The sequence below is a fragment of the Dromiciops gliroides genome, chromosome 3 (genome assembly GCF_019393635.1).
Source record: "Dromiciops gliroides isolate mDroGli1 chromosome 3, mDroGli1.pri, whole genome shotgun sequence".
In the NCBI taxonomy this organism is placed as follows: Eukaryota; Metazoa; Chordata; class Mammalia; order Microbiotheria; family Microbiotheriidae; genus Dromiciops; species Dromiciops gliroides.
Window position 1 is genome coordinate 89,086,669 of NC_057863.1, and position 22,974 is coordinate 89,109,642.

The following is a 22,974-nucleotide window of genomic DNA, read 5'->3' on the forward strand; positions in this document are numbered from 1 at the left end:
GAGTTAATATACTGGCTGTTCCTGTATTGTACCCAGCCATGTAGGAGATTCAGTGCTAAGGGAGTCTTCTAATTAGGGTAATTAAATTAGCTTCTAATTAGGGTGATTAAACTTCCCATTCTTATGCTCTTTGACTAGATAATAAATCAGGAAATAGTGCTAATTATTGTAAAAGTTATGGCTCAAAAGTGTAAGGGATGAGATATGGTAGAGGAAAGACATTAAATGCACAGAGGTCCTGATACAATTACCCCAAAAAAGTGTAAGGGACTCTCCAAAGACAAGGGAGTTTAAAATGTATTCAATGTATTCAATGAATCAGGTATATAACAAGTAGTTTATTCTTATAAAGAAAGAAAATTACTAAGTATAAAAAGGATCCCATGCATTACAGAATGATTCTAACAAAATTCAGTAACATAACTGTGGTTACGGTCACTTGGGAAGCTAATATTTTAAGCCTTGTCTGATCAGAACATACTACGATACTTTTGATTAGGAATTAGTAGTATTGGACATTGTCCAATCAAATAGCCAAGTTTTATCTTCTTTCTAGTGGTCAATTTCTCCCTCAGACCCACTTGGTCAGTTAATTTTTGACATCCTTCTGGTGAAAAGCAGCTTGGGTAGTCTTATTGAACAGCAATGAATCTCCTGCTACTGTGGTGAGGTGAGAGGGCTGCAGGGCATCAAGTGTCCAACTTAGTCTTCTACCTTGAAGGAAGGAGAATAATAGCATTCCTTCTGCTCCAGGTACTCTCTTTAACTGCCTAAGGCTCTTAAAGGACTCTACCCTGAGAATAAGACCCTACGGACACTGGAAGTATATCTAAAATCTTCCTCTAATCATTAACAATCACCCCTCCCCAGCCCCTCATACCTTCCCTATCTCCGTGATTCCAAACCCTGTGGGTCATCACTTGAACCCCATTTCCATTCCCATCCCTAACTGCGCAATCCTTCGTTCCCATTGCCCAGTGGCCCATTCCAAAGATACCCACCTCTTCCACTTTACTCTTGAATGCCTGTTTCCTAGGCAACAAACTTGCTTTCATCTTAAATCTCTTCCTTTCCCACTCCTATCATCTGACTCTCATTGAGCCCTGGCTCCTTCCTGATAACATCACCTCCTTGGCTGCCCTTTCCAGTGCTTGCTACACTTTCATTCATTTCCTTTGAACCCACTGGTCAAGGTGAGGGAATTGGAATACTCTTTGCTTCCCATTGCCTCTTCCAGGTTCTCCCCCTTACTCTATCAGAGTAATCTATCTTCTGTTGAGGTTAGGTTAATTCATATCTACCACCCACTCCCTCCTTGACTCTATCACTCAATAATCTATCCTCCTCTGAGGTTCAATTAATTCATATCTACCACCCAATCAACATTCTGGTGGCTGTTGTCTACTAACTTAAAGGACATACCCTTTTTTTCCTTATTGAGTTCAGCGTCTTTCCTCCCTAATTCCTGCCCTCATTCTGTACCTCAACATAATGATATTTCCTCAAACATACTTATTTCATGTGACCTACTTCTACAACTCCACCACCATCCCAAGATGTACTGCTTCCATGTTCATGTACTTTGAAATTCCCTTTTCTGGACACAGTCTCTTGTCAGTCCACCTCTCCTTCCACCTTCCAACCTCAAACCTGTTTTTTGTCTACTCTGAGACCTTCAATCCTTCAAACCCTCAGTTCTCTATTAGGCTATCATCCCTGTACTATCTACACACCCTCCTCCTTTCCCCATCTTGACCCCTTGGTGAACGAATTCTACTCTTCATTGTCTTCTTGAGTCCCTTGCCCGCTTATCCAATTGCTCATTTAGAAAATAATATTCTGTTTTTCCCAATTACACATCAAATAATTTTAAACATTCATTTTTAAAAATTTGGGGATACAGACCTCATAGTGGGACATGGGTATACAAAGATTTTTAGCCCTTTGGGCATAGTTCCAAATTGCTCTCTAGAATGGTTCAATTGGTTCACAACTCTACCAAGAATACATTAGTGTCCCAATTTCTCCACATGTCATCCAACATTTATCATTTTCCTTTTCTGTCATATTAACCAATCTGTTAGGTGTAAGGTGGTACCTCAGAGCTCTTTCAGTTTGCATTTCTTTAATGTTTATCACTAGGTACTCATTTGCCTAAGATCAAGAAAGAACACATACAAAAAGAGCAAGGAGGTGGCCATGTGTTCATATTTGCTTGGAGGCTGGATGAGATTCCTTACCTACCTGACACTTGGGACTAGATCTGAATAATCCACAAGCTTAACAGTTGAAAAGAAAATCTAACAAAAGCCCAGTAGATGTCTTTTGTACATCCTCTGAATCATGAACTCTTCTGACTCAATAGCCAGTTAAGAAACTATCATCACACAGTGCAAGCCCCAGCATTACTATGTGTGGCTGGTAATAGTTCTCTCCCCACCCCAAGCTTCCATGTAGTCTGTTAGAATCAGAAAGGTAATATCTACACCTTCTCTTAAGGAATGACTCCTATTGTCCAGTTCACCTACCTTAAAAAAGTATAACATCATTAAAGCAAATTTTAAAATGTTAATCTACTCTGCTTTAGGCAGAGAGCCCAGGCAATATCCAAATAACTGAAGCTCCTTATCTCAACTATGTCATGCTTCCATGCCAGTGTTGGTTTTTTTCATCTGTTTATACTTCTATTTTCTCTTTTTGACCCATGATGATGTAACTTTCTTCCTTTATTGATCTTCATACAAATTTCTTCACATGATTATATCTTCTAAATGTTCAATAAATTATATTCCATCCCTCTTCTACCCTTTTATAGCTATTCTATTCAGTTTGAATACCTATAACATCCCAGAACTATATTCTTTGTCATATGTCTCATCCCACCAAGCCTCAGTGATCCCCATGAGAGCGTGTGGGCCTCCTTGAGAGATGATCTCTCTCTCTCTCTCTCTCTCTCTCTCTCTCTCTCTCTCTCTCTCTCTTTCTCACAAACACACACTCTTTTTTAAAGACTAGATCTCTCTATCTCATTTCTTATTCTCTTTTCTAAAGACTGGATCTCTATCATACCCCAGGCTGGAAGTACAGAAGGTCTACTTATGGCCTCAGGGCCACTATTATTGGCTTTGACCTTCATTTCCTACCAGAGCCAGTTTGTCCTCTGTTAGGTACCTTGGTGCCCTGCCTTCCCTGTCAAAGGGCTTGTTATATTAATTCTGAACTCAGCATGGACACCTAATTGTCTTAGCCTACTATAGCTCAGAACTCCCAAGTTCAAGAGCTCCACCAGCCTCAGCTTCCCCAGTAACAAAGATTTACATGTGATTACTACCATTCCCAGCTCATATTCTTTTTAAAAAAAATTGTAAATTTCTGAATGTGTCTACTGTACTGTAAAAGTATGCTGTAGAATCTTCTCTTTATGGTATCTGCAATCTACTTAGGTAACCCCTCCCCCCATACTTTTCTTTTTTTTTTTTTCTTTCTTTTTTTTAGTGAGGCAATTGGGGTTAAGTGACTTGCCCAGGGTCACACAGCTAGTAAGTGTTAAGTGTCTGAGGCCGGATTTGAACTCAGGTACTCATGACTCCAGGGCCGGTGCTCTATCCACTGTGCCACCTAGCTGCCCCTATACTTTTCTATTTAAAACTCCTTTGACTTGGATTTGCAAGATTCTAGACAATATATTCTTACCATCCTTTGTTTTTTTCATTCCAACAATCAACTAAAAGTTGTTTCTGAAATGACTTTAGAATCTTAAATGATATAACGCTTTGAATTAAACAGTATGTTATTATATTATATATTAAATATATTAATGTATTTCTAATAATAAAATAGCATATATTGTCATTCAGTTAATAGAAATTTTAAAAAAGATAATCCAAAAAAGTTCTTAAAGTTTTATGCTCTGGCATTAGTTTGTTAAACATGGAGAGTTATTATTAAATTTCTGAGTGTTCAAAAACATTGATGAACATCTGCTCACTTTTTTCTCTTATTTCCATTTACTTAAATTTTCTGTCTGGTTTTATTCTTTCCTTAGAGAAAAATTAGTGGATGTTTACAAGCCAAAAAAATGAGAGAAGTATTTCACATTTAAAAGACCACTCTGTACAGGATAAAGTAAAAGAAACAACAGTTGGTATTTTAAATGTGATCACTCAATAAAATAATATTTTTTTTCTTTGATTTTCATAGGTTGGCTGCCTAGCTGTTCATATAAAGAAATGCAGACATTTTTCACCCAGGAGTATCCTTTCTCTTGTTTTACTTAAATGTTTAAAGTAAAAATCAGTTTCCCTTTTCCATTGACAACTCTTTTTTTTATATTATGGGTAGCCACATTCATTGTCCTTGGGAATTACTCTACACCATTCTTCTTAAGAAGCCATTTACTTCTTTTTCTAATTTTTCTTTTTTTTCTCTTCTAATAATTATTTTCTTTTCTCCCATTCTTATTCAAAAAAATATACCCTGTGAGAGATTTGACGGGGTTTACAGAGATGTTGGGACAGCTACATGGCACAGTGGAGAGAGTGCTAGGTTTGAAGTCAGGAAGACTCATCTTCTTGAGTTCAACTCTGGCCTCATATACTTACTAGCTATGTGACCCCGGGCAAGTCACTTAACCTTGTTTGCCTCAGTTTCCTCATCTGTAAAATGAACTGGAGAAGGAAATGGCAAAGCACTCCAGCATCTTTGCCAAGAAAATCCTAAATGGAGTCATGAAGAGTTGAACATGACTAAAATGACTGGAAAATAACAACAGAGATACTTGATAACTAGAAAATAGCCTATGGATCGAGAGTCATTGCAGTGATCATTAGGTTAAATGTATGTGCATCAGACACACCTGGTAAAACTGTCTTGGCAAAACAAAACCAGGTTGAGTGTAACCAACAGGCCCCAAACCTCTCTGTGAATTAGGGGGATGTCTGCCCCAAGCATGTGAAGACTTAATATGGCAGAATGGATAGATGAGAACAGTTGATTCCAACTGCCATGATGTTGACTGAAGCAGGCTCTGTGGAGTGATTAGAGCTTGGTCAGAAACTGAAGATACCAAGATTATCCACTAAATCCTGGGCCATCTCCAGCTGTCTTGACTTTTATCTTACCACAGACTTGGATGACTGTGGAAGACAGAGTGAGGCTGATGACTTTGTGCAACTCTGCCTCAATTAAATCCAAGTCACAGGCAAGTTGTCACCCTCCCCCCAGTGTTATTAGTCTTCTTCAAAAAGGAGAGACAAACAACAGGTTATATGTACAGGATATGTCCTGTCAGGAGAAGTTACTTCCAGTTAATTTATCATTTATCAGATTTATCTCCCCCTCCCCCCCCCCGCCCCATGTTTCATGGTATCTAGAATTTTTTTACTAAATTGCCCTCCTTTTCAAAGTCTGCTCATTAATATTTTTAACTTTGTGTCTTAAAATGAACCAAATGTATATCTTGAGTGCAATCATTAAGTGGCATTAAAACAGTGTCATTATGGTTTTCCCATCTTTTTATAATCTATATGTTAAAATCCTGCTTGATATTAAAAAGAATTGTTTTAATCAGAAAAGCAAAAAAACAATTTAGTAATTATAAAAATAAGGATAGACTAGCACATAGCTATATATCTGAAATTAATCAGAAGGTAGAAATTATCTGAAAAATTTGACCAGTGTACATGGCCAGTCTGGATAATTCAGGCCAAATTATTTTGCCCTAAATGCAGTGTTAAAATTAGAAACTAATTATTTTCAAGTGGCTTATTGCTATTAACATTATAATTCCTAAAAATTGTGTATTTTTGATCATCAGTATTCTTCATCAGTCTGTTAAATCATTTGTTTAGGCAATCAAACAAGCATCAATCACCTACTATGTACTAGACTGTTGTGCTAAGCACTGAAAATATAATCAGAGACAACCCCTGCCTTCAAAGAGCATACATTCTCATAGATACTTTATGTTTCAACTATATGTTGAAAATTTTAACAGGGAATGGATGAAAAGTAAGATGTGGTCTGAGAAGTATTACCCTGCTTTCTGTGCACAACCTATATTGCTCTACTTAGTCCAGACCAAAAAAAAAGCTCTTCTTTAAAGACTCTCTTTGTTTTTTTTTCTAAGATACAAATGCATGAATTAATACTTTTTCAGTGATTTGAAGATTTTGGCCTGAGTTGTCTATATTAATAAAGTTGATACAAAGTCATTGCTCAACAGCCCAAAAAATATGCTTCCTGAATTTCAACATCTATTTTCAGTCAACTTACAGTATTACACAAATCTGTTTATTCGCATCACTATAAACAAGATCATGAAATGTACTAAAGCTCATTCCGTGAATTTTAAGAACAACGAAAAGAAACCTACAGTTAAATTTGAAGAAGTGAAATACTTTTCAGTACAGGTAATGTCAGAGTTTTTATTTTAACTAACAAAATGTTTATATAAACTTACAGATAGTAAGTGTGCTAATTGCATAAATATTCCCTTAATATAATTGCTACTCAGGAGACCGGCCTTAGTACTTTTCTCCTGATCAGAACTAGACTTTAGAGAAATCACCCTGGCAGATGAATGAAGGATGAATTGAAGTAGGGAGAATCTTGAAGAACACTAAAAAGAAAGCTATTGTACTAGTTCAAGTGAGAGGTGATAAAGCTCTAAGTGAGGGTAGTGGCTGTATGAATGGTGAGGAAGTTAGTCACACAAGAGATGTTATGGAGATAGCAATTATAAGATTTGGCAATTAATTGTATATATCAGGTAAAATAGTGAAGAGTCAAGGATGACATCCCCTGGACCAACAAACCTAGGAAGCATATTCTAACAGCTTGTGGGCAGAGCTTCCCATAAAGCTCCCTGTCAACTGTGTAGCTCACTATACAAAATGTGGTGAGGCAATTTACTGTGCAAAGAACAGAAAGTGATATAGCCTGTGGTTACATAATTTTCCAGCTTGTGGTCTAGAGGTATATGAATCCCAAATTAATATGTTGGATTGGTGCAAGATAATAGTGCTTTTACATTTTGTCAGCTTGTTATACATTAGTTCCAAGCACCCAGGTGAACTTTCACTGATCAAATCTTTTATCTCCCTAGAAATAAAAACAATGATTTTTGTTTCTAAGCCTTAAGTAAGAAGCAAAGCTGAGCATTTCTGATGTCCAGTAGGGTTTTATAGAAGTTTAAAGAAATGTACATTGAAAATAACTGACAAGGAAGAAACAAGGTTGCTCACTACGCTAACTAGGAAAGGGACCAACCCTGCGTTACTCCCATCTTGTGTGCTCTCCTCACTTCCCCAGAGTCATGAATCCCTTGTACTTCTGCCCTTGTACAGCACCTGCAGCATGGTCTTGGTGTAAACCCTCTGCCAGGTTCTCCTAGCAGACGCCCACTGCCACAGCCCACCTATTGTGTGCTTGCTTTTTTATTTGTTCTGTACATCGCTGGTTCTTCCTCTCTTCTGTCTAGACATTCTTTTTCCAAAGTTAGGAGTCAAGGGCAGCCCATTTCACTATATCCCCCAAGTAGTTTTCTTGTGGATGTGGATCTGGAACTCTTTTGTGTTTGTGCATCTTGAGAAGTAATCCCTGAAATGCTTTCAAAATTGTGTTGCCTCCAGTATAGATTTCTTATGTGTGCATTTGATCTAATCTATCTGGTCTTCCTTACTTTGACTTCTTGGATTCTATTTCCACCTCCTCCTATGATATATTGATGACTGAGGTGTTAAAGTCTAAATGAGGTCATTCCAGCTGGTGGCATAGTAATTAGAGTGCAGGACTTGGAATCAGAAAGATCTGACTCCTCAAACTTGGCCTTAGGTGTATGACCTTGGGCAGGTCACTTAACTTCTCTCAGCCTTGGTTTCCTCTTCTATAAAATGGACATTATAATAACATCTACTTCACAGCTTGTTATGAGGATCAAATGAAATAAAATAAGTTGTAAACCTTAAAGCTATTATTACTACACCACTGTTATTGATGCTAATACATTTATATAGTGCTTATATGTGCCAGGCACTGTGCTAAGGGCTTGACAATTATCTCATTTGATCCTTACAACAACTCTGAGAGAGAAATGCTATTATTATCCTCATTTTACAGATTAGGAAACTTTGGGGCAAACAGAAGTGAAGTGACTTGCCCAGGGTCACAATCTAGGTTTATATTGAAATCCGTGTCTTTTTCAACTTTACATCCCCAGGACCTAGGAAAGTGCCTTGCATGTAGAAGATGCTTAATAGCTGTTTGTTGGATTGGATCACTCCTATTCAAATAGCTAATGACTTTTAAAAATGGGATGAAAATTTTTCATCATTATTTCCTGTAATTCATCAGTACACATATACCCTGGACAAGTACTACGGAGAGTCAATCAACTGGGGCAAAAGTAGAATAGGAAGAGAAGAATGGGCTGCATTGCACTTGAGAAGATGGGTAGCATTTTCAACAATGCTCCCTGAGGAAAAAAACACCTCACTTTGTAAACACCGTAGATTATCATACTTAATAGATTATTATGCTTAACAAATGCTTATTGGATTGGATCACACCTGGCCAGGTGATCAGAGAAGGCTTCATATAGAAGGTATTATTTGAACTGGACATTGAAAGATTTAGAGAGGTGTATACTGAAAAAAGAGCCTTGCAGGAAGAGTAATAGTGTGTGCAAAAGCTCACAAAGGGATCGTATGAGAAATAGCTACATGCAAAGTAATATATGTTCAGGGCATCTTTGTTGGAAAATGGCATCTGATCTCAATGACCCTGGTCTGCTAACACCACACATGACAACCAATTTCCTTGTTTTATGGAATGCTTGATGATGATGGTGGTGGTACTTTAATTTTAATTCATTTAACTTATTACTTAACTTTAATTATAATTTTCATTAATTTAATTAATAATATATTATTAAGGTGAAATGAATTGAGATAGTAGATTTAACACTATTTTATACATTTTGATAAAGCGTATTGAATTTGGAGTCAGAGACCTGGGCTTTGAAATCTATTACCTTTATTACCTTGAACAAAAGCAAGTCAAGTCAACAAACATTTATTAAGCCCCTACTGTGTGCCATGCAGGAGGATAAGCACTGGAAATACAAAGAAAGATAAACAGGTCCTTCCCTCAAGGAGCTTGCAGTGTAATGGAGGAGACATCAAAACAATTATGTATAAACAAGATATAAATATATATATATATGTCATATATTATATGATGATGCCAAAGGACAACACTAGTATTTTTTTTTAGCAACATTTATTTTTTCCAGTTATATGTAAGGGTAGTTTTCAACATTCATTTTCATAAGATTTAGAGTTCCAAATTTTTCTCCCTCCCTCCCTCCCTCCCGTTCCTCCCCCACCCCTCACCCCCCCCCCCAAGATCGCAACCAGGTTATATATGTACAATCCACAAGTGTTCTTTTTATCAGTTCTTTCTACGGGGGTGAATAGTAAGTTTCTTCATTAGTTCCTTGGGATTGTCTTGGATCACTGCACTGCTGAGAGTAGTTAAGTCATTCACATTTGCTCATTGAACAATACTGCTGTCACTATGCACAATGTCCTCCCAGCTCTGCTCACTTCACTATATATCAATGTTCATTAGTCTTTCCAGGTTTTTTCTGGAATCATCCTATTTGTCATTTCCTATAGCACATGACCATTCCACCACAACCATATGGCACAGCTTTTTCTATCATTCCTCAATTGATGAACTTTCCTTTTATTCTCAATTCTTAGCCTCCACAAAGAGTTGCTATAAATATTTTTTGTACAATTTTCCCCCTTTTCTCTTTTTCATGATTACTATCGTTAACTGTTTCCCTTCCATCCTATTCCCTTCCCCATGATATTTATTCTATTATCCATCTTCTTTCATCCTATCACTCTTCAAAAGCATTTGCTTCTGTCTGTCCCCTCTCCCACTCTGCCCTTCCTTCTTTTGCCCCTCTCTATCCCCTTCCCCTCCTATTTTCCTGCAGGGTTAGACAGATTACTCCACCCAATTGAGTGTGTACATTATTCCTTCCTTGAGCCAATTCTAATGAGATTGAGGTTTTTGAGCCAATTCTGATGAGTGTTAGGCTCATTTACTGCCCAGATTAAATAGATTACTCCACCCAGTTGGGTGTGTGTGTGTGTTAGTCCCTCCTTGAACCAACTCTGATGAGTTTAAGATCTTTGAGCCTTTTCTGATGAGTGTAAAATTCATTTACTGCCCTGCTGCTCTCCCATCTCTTCCCCCACTCCATAAGTTTTTTCCTGTTTCTTTCATGTAGGATTTCACCTCTGCCCTTCCCCCTCCCCCAGTGCATTCCCCTCACCCCTTGATTTAACTCTAAGAATGTCATCATGGGATAGCTAGGTGACACAGCGGACAAAGTACCACCCCTGGACCCAGGGGCATCCCAGCCAAAACCCGGCCTCAGACACAAGACAGTCACCCACCGTACGTCCCCAGGTATGTTCCCCAATTCCAGGTTTTTATAGTTCTCTAGGGTCTTGTATTTGAAAGTCAAATTTGCCATTCAGTTCAGGTCTTTTCATCACAGATATCAGAAAGTCATCTTTTTCATTAAAGTCCCTTTTTTTCCGCTGAAAGATTATGCTGAGTTTTGCTGGGTAGGTGATTCTTGGTTGTAATCCCATTTCCTTTGCCCTCTGGAATATCATATTCCATGCCCTCCAGTCCTTTAATGTAGAAGCTGCTAGATCCTGTGCTATCCTAACTGGGGCTCCACAGTACTTGAATTCTTTCTTTTTGGCAGCTTGCAATATTTTCTCCTTGACCTGAGAGCTCTGGAATTTGGCTATAATATTCCTAGGAGTTTTCCTTTTGGGATCTCTTTCTGGAGGTGATTGGTGGATTTTTTCAATTTCTATTTTAGCTTCTGCTTCTAGAATTTCAGGGCAGTTTTCCCTGAGAATATCTTGGAGGATGATGTCTAAGCTCTTTCCTTGATCATGGTTTTCAGGTAGACCAATAATTTTCAAATTATCTCTCCTGTACCTATTTTCCAGGTCAGCAGTTTTTCCCGGAAGATATTTCACATTGCCCTCTATTTTTTAATTCATTTGGATTTGCTTTATTGTGTCTTGGTTTCTCATAAAGTCACTGGCTTCCATTTGTTTAATCCTCATTCTTAGGCAATTATTTTCATCAGAGAGCTTTTCCATTTGGCTTTTCAAGCTAGGACAACACTAGTATTAAGGGAGACTAAGAATAACTGCTTGCAGAAGGTAATATTTTAGCTGAGATGTAAAAGAAGCCAGGAGATAGAAGAGAGAGATTTCCAGGCCTGAAAATATTCAGTGTTCAAAAAACAAGGAGGCCAATGTCACTGTAAATCATAGGGTATATGAGGGGAGAACCATAGAGAGGTGAGAAGATTTAAAAGGTAGGAAGGGGGCCAAGTTTTGAAGGGCTTTGAACACCAAACAGAGGATTCATATTTGATCCCAGAGGTGAAAGAGAGCCAAAGAAGTTTATTGAATGAGGGAGGTTATGTGTTTAGACCTGTGCTTTAGGAAGATCAATTTGATAGCAGAGAGAAGGATAGATTGGAATAGGAGAGACTAAGGCAGGCAGACCCACCAACAGCTATTGCAGTAGTCCAAGCATGAGGTGATGAGGGCCTGCACCAGAGTGTCAGTGTCAGAAAGACAGGAGATAGACAAGCTTCAAAGGTAAAATCCATAGAATTTGGCAACAGACTGGATATGGGGAAAGTGAGTGAGCAGTCAAAGATGATTCCCACGTTGAGAGTTAAGTCACTTAACCCCTCTACACCTGAATGTTTCATCTGTAAAATGAGTTGGTTGGACCATATGAACTTTCATGTTCCTTCTAGCTCTAAATCTTATGATCCTGTAACCTGGATTTGTCATTTATTAGCTGTGTGATTTTGGGCAAGTCACCTAACCGCTGAATTTCGATTTCCTCATCTGTAAAATGAGAAGAATAATTTGGATACTACTTGACACAATCACTGTGTTCAAATTAAATAGGACATCTAAAGCACTATTTAAGGTATGTTATGTGTCATCCATCATTACTATGATTATGATTATTATTTAGGTTCCAAGACGTCAAGATGATGAAAGGAATATGATTTATTTGGAACTAATGGAATTTGATGACTTGGAAGCATACCCTGTACTGTTGGGGAGTTTTAGCTTACATCTTTATGAAATCATTCAGGTATGTATTATTTATTGTAACAGTTTTATCAACTGAATACCTAGCTATGCTGTCAGTGTTCATGATTACTAGAAAACAGTTTCAATATCTACCTTCAAACTTTTATGATGAGGCCAAAAAACTTCATCTAGTTCTAATTTTAGCTACATTTGCTTTGTTTATACAAAAATATACAATTGATATAAATAAAAACTGTTTATCCAAAATAGGCTGCCTTCAGAGCTTGTACATTCCTATTCAGTACATGTTTTCAAGTACTTGCTGGATATGTTTTAAGGGGAATTCTTGTTCAGGTAGGACTTAGACTTTTGAAGTTTTCTTTCAATCCTGAGATTCTGATTCTTTAATATATACTTAAATTAACCTGCATCTTTAATTTGTACTTTTTTATAGAAATTTTTATATGCTAGCAATTTCATTATATGTGTAATATTGATTACCCTGGCCTTCACTGTCTAGAAGGCCAGGTCAGTTAGATTTCAGTCTTCTTCCAAGGTTCTCCAGACGCTTAAGGAGATTTAGGAGGTATTTAGGCTCTCTGCAAATGGCTCCAACCCCCACCAATGTTTTTCCTTCAACTATAGGGGTATAAATCCTCAGTACCCCAGTTCCAATTTACTTTTATACAGAAATAATTACTTCAGAAAATATAATCACAAATATACAAACTTACTCCTCTAACACAATGGAGGCATAATTTCCTCCTCCCTTTACACCACCTCAGCCTCTGGAGAACAGAAGGGGATTAGGTTCATAGTTATAGGAACTCAGTTCCTATAAATCCCCATCTCAATTCCAAGTCCAAAGCTCACCACTTAGTTACTCTGGCTTCTCAGGGCTTCCGTCCTACACTGGCTGGCTGTACTATAATCCTGGCTCCGAAGTCATCACGGCTCAGACTTCTGAGTCCAGTGGGGATCACTTCTGGTACCTGAAAGTGGGTGGACAAACAACATAGAACAGAAACAAATACCTCCAGCCCTTTATCTCAGATAGGGTAAAAAGAGGGAGTAGGGGAAGAAAGTCCTTTCCCTCTTACCAGTTCACTTCATGACTCTCATACTTTGGGTGAACTATGATCTTCACCCTTTGAATGCAGAAGAGAAGAATGGCTGAAAAAAGCAACATTAAAAGGGCAGTAGAAAGAGAACAAATAGCTCGGTATGACCAGTTTTAAAGATGTCATGCATTAAAACATTTTCCTCTTTTTTATCTGTCTTCCAGAAAGGATGCTTCACAGAAGAATTTTATATGAAGATCAGAAACCTGGTAGGGATTTGTTTCAAAATACATGTAATTGAGACATCTCTTAGTGAAAACATAATTGTTTTATGTAGAAATATTTTTAAAACACACAAATCATATTTTAATTTAAAATGCTTTTGATCTTTTTATTAATTACTCAACATTATTGCTCACCATCTGCCTTCATTATCACTGAGTTCACATTATTCCTCTCTTATCTTTTTGATTGCTGAGAGTCATTTGGGACTGTAAGTAATAGGCTAATAGAAAATTTTAAGTAGTTAAATAGGGACCAGTTGGAAAGTTGTCATCCTGGAGATAACATGGTATATCTAATGAACATGATAGTATGGTTGAATGATTAATTAGAAGACAAGATCACTGTAGCCTCAGGTTCAAGAAGAATGAGAAGAACTGCCGAGAACCCTGATCTCATACATCCTAGAGTCAGCTGGTGATTTCTGGCTTCTCTGGATTGATGGCACTGGGCATGGTATGACTGTAGGTGTGACAGCCCTGATCATCTGGCCAAGCTGACGCAGCATCTGGATTATGAGATAGAGGGAAAAATCAAGAGAGAAATTAATTTAGATAATTTTTGGTCTGCAGGTAGCATAGCAAATAAAATGGATACCCACAGTGTATTTGTCATATGCCAATAGATTAATTTCTTTCTTTCTTTTTTTTTTTTTTTGCAGGGCAATGAGGGTTAAGTGACTTGCCCAGGGTCACACAGCTAGTAAGTGTCAAGTGTCTGAGGCCAGATTTGAACTCAGGTCCTCCTGAATCCAGAGCCAGTGCTCTATCCACTGCTCCACCTAGCTGCCCCCAATAGATTAATTTCAAATATACAACTTTTGAGCTAAATCTGAAGTATATCAGTTCTCACTCTGGTGTACTCCATGTCAGGGCTCTTGAGCAACACAATACACCAAGTATAGGCTTTCACAGACACATGTTACACATGCTTCTGGCTACCTCTGCCAGGAGGTCAGCAGCAGTTATACGTGGAACAAGGCCACAAAGAAAAAAATGTCAAGATTCCTACACCAATGCATCCATGCTGCTTCATTGGTCCCCTAAACCTTATTTGATTTTTGCTTGCAAACTCTCCCATACAGAGGCAACTAGGTGGAGCAGTAGACAGAGTACTGGACCTGGATTCAGGAAGACCTGAGTTCAAACATGGCCTTTAGACACTTTCAACTAACTGTGTGACCTGGGGCAGGTCACTCAATTTTTGTTTATCTCAGTTTTCTCAATTCTAAAAGGGGGGTAATAATAACACCTACCTCTCAGCATTGATGTGGAGATGAGTGAGATTGTGAGCACTATGCTTTTTCCCTTACCTTTCACCTTCCCCATCCCTCCACCACTCCTCTCCACCCACCCCTTACCACCCCCAACTGCATCTAAATGGCATGGCGGGGTGGTCTCAGTACTGTTTTTCAGTGCTGGCCCTGCCTAATATAAGCTCTCCACTATAGTCTAGACTTAGGCATCACTGGCCCACAACTGCCATTAATCAGCAAGTGCTTGCTATGTGACAGGCACTGTGCTAATGTTGGGAATGCAAATACAGAAAGACAGAGGGGTCCTTACTTGAAGGAGCTTGCATTCTAATAGAGAAGGAAAACACATAAAGTGAAACTGAAAAGGGGATTTTAGGGGGAGAGGGAAGATAGAAAGTACCCATCATGGAGGCATAGTAGAGAAAGACCAAAGTTTAGTCTGAAGAGAATGAAGATGGCCGTCTGAGCTTCCTTATTAAAATGGAGGCTGTGGGAAGAGCCGTTCGTTCAATCAGGGAGGCCCCTGGGACAAAGGTATTTCCAGTGTGTGAATTCCAGGGCTAGAGTAAGTTTCCAGGATGAAGAAATTTCTTAGCATGGTAGAGAAAGTTCAGTGTATAGCTCCTGTATTTCCATTTCTCTCTGCTCTCATGGTTCATTTACCCTATGAATACCCAGGACTTACTGTTTCAGTTTTATTTATTAAAGTGACAAAAAGAAGATAAAGCTATAGTATTAGAAGACAATAACAGGGACACCCCCTCATGGCGGCGGCGGCGGCGGCGGTGGCCGTGGTGGTGGAAGTGGCGGCGACGGCTGACGGAGAGCGCGAACCCGGCGACCCTTCTCTTCCTACCCCTGCCCCCCGATGCTGTACGCCCCCTAACGCTGCCCCGACCCCAGCCCCCGCCGGGACGATGGTGAAGTATTTCCTGGGGCAGAGCGTGCTCCGGAGCTCCTGGGACCAAGTGTTTGCTGCCTTCTGGCAACGTTATCCCAACCCCTACAGCAAGCATGTGCTGACAGAGGACATCGTGCACCGGGAGGTGACTCCCGACCAGAAGCTGCTGTCCAGGCGGCTGCTCACAAAGACCAACAGGATGCCCCGCTGGGCGGAGCGCTTCTTTCCTGCTAATGTAGCCCACTCAGTGTATATCCTCGAAGACTCTATCGTGGACCCACAGAACCAGACCATGACCACTTTCACCTGGAACATCAACCATGCCCGGCTGATGGTGGTGGAGGAAAGGTGTGTTTACTGTGTGAACCCCGAAAACAGTGGCTGGACTGAAATCCGACGGGAGGCCTGGGTCTCCTCCAGTTTGTTTGGGGTCTCCAGAGCTGTTCAGGAGTTTGGCCTAGCCAGATTCAAAAGTAATGTGACCAAGACCATCAAAGGCTTTGAATACATCTTGGCCAAACTGCAAGGTGAAGCTCCTTCTAAGACACTGGTTGAAACAGCTAAGGAAGCAACTGAGAAGGCAAAGGAAACTGCTCTGGCAGCAACTGAGAAGGCCAAGGACCTGGCCAGCAAGGCAGCCACCAAGAAGCAGCAGCAGCAACAACAGCACTATGTTTAAAAGCGTCACCCTCCTGCTTCCCCTGCAATAAAAAAGGCTCTGCTGCCCTCCCAGAGCGCCCCAAGGCTGAGAGCTTCCTAGCATTGGGCCCGGAGCCCAGCCCCTGAACAGACCATCAGCACAACACAAACCCGCAGACAATCCAGCTTTTGTCTCATTACCCACCCTGTGTCCAAGTTGTAATTTATCATTAAAAATCAATTTTCAGTCCTGTCAAAAAAAAAAAAAAAAAAAAGAAGACAATAACAGCTGACATTTCTTGACTCCTAAGTGTCAGGTACTTTATAAATATCTCATTTGATCCTCACAACAACCCAGGGAGGTAGGTGCTATTATCCATTTTACAGATGAGGAAACTGAGGCAAACAGAGCTTAAGTGACTTGCCCAAGGTCACACAGCTAGTATTTGAGGCAAGGTTTGAAATCGGGTTTTCTTGACTCTATCCACTGCACCACTTAGCTGCCTCAGAGAAGAAGTCTTAAAAATCTTTAAGTGGTAGGTATCCCTGGTCTTTATTAAAATGTGAATGAAAGTAGGCTTAATATTTCTACACTACTTACCTCTTTCACTGAGGTCTAATTAAAGTCTTGGTCATCAGAGCTTATCCTCTTTAAGAGAAAATAAAAAGCAACATGCAATTAAAAAATTTACTAAGCCCAAATTATTTTTCTAACTTAATTAATGTCTAGCCCAAAATCAGCTTGGCAGAAGCTCGTAGAATTTCTATCCCCCTGTTCCTTTTCCTTTCTTCTACCTTATCTTCTTATTGGTTTTAGATGCTCAATCAAGCTGTCATGCCCCAGGCTGGAATAGACTTTAAACAGCCCTCCCATTAAGTCTGGTGAGATTTTAAAATCTCAGCTTAGACCTCACTTACAAATATTTCTAGACAAAAGTCCTTTGTTGAAAAAGACATTTCCATTCCCCCCCTCTTTTTGGAGGGATGTTAGTGCCCCAGAGGGTTCACACCTTTTTCTTTTAAGCTTTCATAGGATCATAAATTTAGGACTGGGAGGAACCTTGAAAGACATTTAGTCCAACCCTCTAATTTTATGGTTGAGGAAAATGAAACCCAGTAATGTTAAATGATTTGTCTAAACTCAGAAAATATCAGACAAGACACAGGTAGTAAGTCTTAAGGCAGCTAGGTGGCGAAAGTGGATAAAGCACTGGCCTTGGATTCAGGAGGACCTGAGTTCAAATCTAGCCTCGGACACTTGACACTTACTAGCTGTGTGACCCTGGGCAAGTCACTTAACCCTCATTGCCCCACCCACCCCCCAAATTCTAATTGATGTAAAAAAATCTTTGTGAAAATAGTCTATGCATATTTTGAGGAAGGCCTTGATGAAAATATCAGAAGGCAATAGGTAGGCTTTCCTGGTCATTTTTCTATCCATAGGCATATGTAATAGTCACTCAACTGTCTGAGAGGTACAAAGAATACAAGATCCTGCTATATAATCAAAAATTATATTCCTGCTATAGTACAAAAAGAATTTTCTTTGTAGAACAAAATATCGATTTCAGGGCTCTTCTCCAATGGGGTATCTTCTAGGCATATGTCAAGGTTACAAAAGATTTCTTGCTAGATGCAACTATAGAAATAATTTTGTTCAGTGAACCTCTGACTATTAAAGAAGCAGGAAAAATATGTGGTCTCCAAAAGTCACTGCCATGAAGGATGACTTTCATAGTCTAAATAGATAAGAAATTCCCTGTTAGTGTAGAGATATTCATTTTGTGGATGACATTGTGCTGATAGATTGCTTCACACCCAAAAACATTAAATGGATTCCTAGAGATTTACCTAGTAGTCCACACAAGGAAAAGAAGATTAAGATTGTATTTTCCTCAGATTTTGACATGCAGCTTGGTGTATAGTCCATTGCATTAATTCATCAATATAAATCTTAGGTAAACACTGCAGACAGATAATGAACTAATCCCATATTTCAAAAGAAAAGAGTAGCAAGATAATTGGGAAATTGTAAAGTGCTTTTGGTGATTCTGAGCTGCTCCCTGTCAGCAAAATCTATAATTTTCGATATATTTCCCTAATGATAAAATTTGGTTGCAAATGATATAATACCATAATCTCTAAAGAATTAGTATTGCATGTGACCCAAAAGGCAATGGTAAAATATATAGTGGGTTTAAGTCATCCTGTTCTAGCACATTGTCAATGAGGACATGTTTAAGTGGTATAAAAGATACCATCTGTGATGTATATGACTAAGAAAGGAGGCAGACTAGTCATATAGCAAGAGTGAGTGGAAGCATTGTAGAGAGGTTACCTGAGTATTGCGCCATTATCCATAAAATATTATGAGAACCCAAGAAAATCCATGAGTATATTACTTGTTGATCTTTCTCTGAAAATTCCTCAATGTAGGAAGACAAGAAGAAGTTTTGCATTAGTGCACAGAATACAGTGCAAAAACCAAGTATTTGTTTTTGGTCACAAATATACAAAATGACACCCAGATGGATAGGGCAGTGGCCTTGCCCTCTTCATTTAACTTTGTTTTGCTAACTTCATTTGCATATTAGGCAGTTTTTAAAATAGGCTCAATCTTAGCCAAGGGCATTCTGGCTGGCATTTGTTGACTATTCTTAGCTAATTATAGTTCATGGAGTGGCTAAGATGTTATTGTTAAGGAGAGGCTATCCCTGTTGCTTAATCCATTGCTTCACCTAAGCCAGTGGTTTCTGACAACCTAGAAAATAATTCCAAAGAACTAAGGTCCAAAACAGAGTAGTAGAGGGAAGCTGAGTTACCACAAGACTTACAAAGTGCTACATCAAAGAAACAACCAATCTTTTGTTTTTTGGCCATTCAGACATTGACTTTCCTTACAGTTTGATGCTAGTCTTGCAATATCACAGGAAAATTTACATGTAAATCTGGAGTTTATTATAAGATTATAAGAATTATTATTATAATATTATAATGATAAGAATACTGCTTTTCTAACTTTCTGCAATGTTATGTGTAGTAAAAAGTATTACTATGTTATTATCTTATCCATTAAAGTAATATTCTGATCTAATGTGTGAAAATGAATTTGTCACATGTTTAGGTTATCTGCAAAGTTGAAGTGGAGTTTATGTTTTCTTACGGAAACTTTGGTTATGGCTTCTCACATCAGGTTGGTTCCTTTTTTACTTTGTTATAGTTTTCAGTAGCAATTTTCTCTTAGACTTATTTTTTTGTTTATTATGAACATACCAATCATCAACTAACATTTAAATATTCAAAGAATAAAAAAGAGCATTGTGTAAGAAACTGTAAGTTTCTAAGCTATGTAGTTTGCTTTTTAAAGAAATATATGTATATTTTTACAAAATAATTACAAAATTGTTCTAATTAAGGAGTACTCAGCATTTATGAACTTTAAAAATATATATATATTTTCTTTTCCCCCATTGCATACTAAAACAATTTTTAACATTTTTAAAAAGTTTTGAGTTCCAAATTCTATCCTTCCCTTCCTCCCTCCCCTGAGGTGGTAAACAATCAGATATAGGTTATATATGTGCAATTATATAAAACATTTGTGAACTTTTAAAAATATTTTTATAAAAATGGAAATTGTTGAATGTTGGAGGGAATGTGGGAATGCTGGAACATGATTTCACTGTTGGTGGAGTTGTAAAAAAATCCAACCATTCTGGAGAGCAATTTAGAACTATGCCCAAAGGGCTATAGAACTGTGCATACCCTTTGATCCAGCAATACTAATGTTAGGTTTATATCCCAAAGATATTCCCAAAAAGATAAAAAGACCCATTTGTACAAAAATATTTATACCAGCTCTTTTTGTGGTGGCTAAGAATTGGAAATCAAAGGGATATCCATCAATTGGAAAATGGCTAAAAAAGCTATGGTATATAATAGCAATGGAATATTATTGTGCTATAAGAAATGACAAGCAGGATGACTTCAGAAAGGCCTGGAAAGATTTGTATGAACTGATGTATAGAACCAAGAGAACATTGTGCACAGAGACAGCAATATTGTTTGATGAACTGTGAATGACAACTATTCTCAACAATACAGTGATCCAAGACAATCCCAAAGGACTATTGATGAAATATACTATCCACCTCCAAAGAAAGAACTGATATTGATGGAACAAAATGAAGCATGCTATTTTTCACTTTCCTTCATTTTTTTTCATTTATTCAAGTTTTCTTGTACGAAATAGCTAATATGGTAATGTTTTACGTAATCATAATTGTATAACCCATATCTGATTGCTTACAGTCTCAGGGGGGAGGGAGGAAAGGAGGGATAAAAATTGGAACTCAAAACTATAAATAAAAATGTTTATTACTTAAATAAATGATGAATGAAAATAATTTTGATAGCGATTTCAATACAATATGTTTCCTTTGTAATCCTATATATTTTGTGCATTTAAAAATGTTATTCTATGAAGCAGTCCTTAGGTATCACCAGACTGCCAAATGGATACAACAAAGGCTAAGAAACCCTGCTGGATTTGTTTGTGTCCCCTTCAGTACTTTTTTTTTGAGGGGGGCAGGGAGGTTTCTTCTATATGGTTTAAAAAATCTTTCATTGATTCTTTTAAAAAATTATATATCTACTTTTATCCATTAACTTATCACCTCCTTCTTGTCCCCAAATAGAAGCCCCCTCTTTTGCTATGTGTGTAAATTTATATGTTGTGTGTATATATATATATATGCATATATAGAAACACAAACACACACAAATGTATATGACTATATACGTACATATACTTCTGTGTGTTAGTCAAGCTTTAAAAATTTATTTAGTATTTTATTTTTCCCCAATTACATGTAAAAACAATTTCCTTTTTTGTGAGGTAATTGGAGTTGTGACTTGCCCAGGGTCACACAGCTAGTAAGTGTCAAGTGTCTGAGGTTGGACTTGAACTCAGGTCCTCCTGAATCCAGGGCCAGTGCTTTATCCACTGCGCTACCTAGCTGCCCCCCAGAACTCAAAGTTTTAAAAACAAAGGACAGAGGGAGAGCACAAATGTATAAGAATATTTATAGCAGTACTTTTTGTCATGGCAAAGAAGCAGAAACAAAACAGGTGTCCCAACGGCTGAACAAATTGTGGTATATGAATGTTTTGGAATATTATTATGCCATAAGAAATTATGAATATGATAGATTCAGAGTAGTATGGAAAGATTAATAAAAACTAATAATAAAGTGAAATAAGCAAAACCAGAACAACTTATACATTGACTCCAGTAACTTACATTTCAGAACTTGAACCAAAGCAGTAGCCAATCACATATTCAAAAGGCTGGTGAGGAAACATACCTTCAGCTTCTTGGCAGAGGAGTGATAAATCAGAGGCACAGAATGGGACATGAATTCTTATATATGGCCATTGTATTAGCTTGTTTTACTTTTTTTTGTAAGAAAGGAATGATTCTAATTGGTGAGAAGGTAACAGTGATAGACATGAAAAATATAGAGGTAGTGACAAAAATGAAAAATAAGAGCATTAATAAAACTTTTTTTAATGCACAGAAGGGGGAATTCCAGAAATGCAGAAGGGAATATAGAAATTTTGTTACTTCCATGTTAAGCTATATCTATATAGATAACTTTAAAAAAACACTATGTAACAGATCATTTCTTACTCAGTTCTCTTTGCTCTTCTCAGTACTGTTTTTTTCTGAAGTGTTTGTATTTATTAATGATTATTCACAATAAAAAATTTAAGGGTTCTAGTGACAATGGATGAAGTGAAATCATCTCACAATTAATTGTATATAAATCCAACTTCTGGTATAGGGATTTGAATAATTTCAAATTAGCTTTTTTCTCTTTTAATCATAATGAGTAAAAGGGATGACTCAATAAGATCTGTCAAAGTTCTGAAGTAACTATATTTAAATATCCCAGAGTAGCATAATCAATCACTTTTTTTAAATTTAGAAAATACTGTTAAACATTTTTGGATCCTCTCTCCAGTTCCTAATCTTATGTAAATACAAATATCCATTATATACATTCTTAAAATTGACATAGTTTGGTATTAATGTTTGATTATAAAATTTTGAATTAGAAAGAAGCAACTTATAGAACTAGTGCTCCTGAATAACACCTATGGCAAATGTTAGCACACCATAACTTTGTACCATCTTTTCATTTTTTCCCCTTGTACCTTCTTTCTTGTCCTTACCCAGTATTCTCATTTTTGAAAGACCATTTCTTTAACGCAGAAAAAGTTCTTTTCTCAAAGAACTACAATCTAAAGCTGTGCTGTGCATTAGGCCAAATGAATAAGCTATTGGATAAGAGAACTGTAACGATTGGAATGACGCCACCTGCTGGAGACTTACTGTAGAAGAGTTCCGCCCATGAAGCGAAGGTCTTTGAGGGCAAGACCAGGAGTCTTTTCTTTGGCATCAGGAAGTGACATTGGCTAGTGGGAGGAAGAAGGAAGAGACTGGCGCTCGGTCTCGCTCTCTTTCCTGAGGACTCCGGCGGAGAAGGGAGCTAGAAATGTGCTCTCCCTTTAATAGATAGGAATCTAGGCCTTTTTCTTCTCTCTTTACCAAATTCTTATTCTCCTTAATAAATGCTTAAAAGTCTAACTCTTGCTAAAGCTTATAAT

The 22,974-nt window shown here is 37.8% G+C and overlaps 2 protein-coding genes across 7 annotated transcripts in view; both read left to right on the forward strand.

Moving 5' to 3' along the window:
- C2CD6 (C2 calcium dependent domain containing 6) overlaps positions 1-22,974 on the forward strand; it is an 89,147-nt gene that overhangs the window by 11,847 nt on the left and 54,326 nt on the right. For 5 of the 6 annotated variants that reach the window (XM_043992620.1, XM_043992621.1, XM_043992619.1 and 2 more), the window contains exons 3-7: positions 4,201-4,252; positions 6,265-6,410; positions 12,103-12,225; positions 13,450-13,494; positions 19,427-19,495. In XM_043992620.1, coding sequence (XP_043848555.1) covers positions 4,201-4,252; positions 6,265-6,410; positions 12,103-12,225; positions 13,450-13,494; positions 19,427-19,495 — 435 coding nt within the window. The remainder of the gene's footprint in view (positions 1-4,200; positions 4,253-6,264; positions 6,411-12,102; positions 12,226-13,449; positions 13,495-19,426; positions 19,496-22,974) is intronic. The other variant, XM_043992618.1, reaches the window with a different exon arrangement.
- Positions 15,620-16,552, forward strand: LOC122746717 (PRELI domain-containing protein 1, mitochondrial). Its single transcript, XM_043992622.1, has one exon. The coding sequence runs from the start codon at positions 15,680-15,682 to the stop codon at positions 16,340-16,342; it is 663 nt and encodes a 220-aa protein (XP_043848557.1). The 5' UTR covers positions 15,620-15,679; the 3' UTR covers positions 16,343-16,552.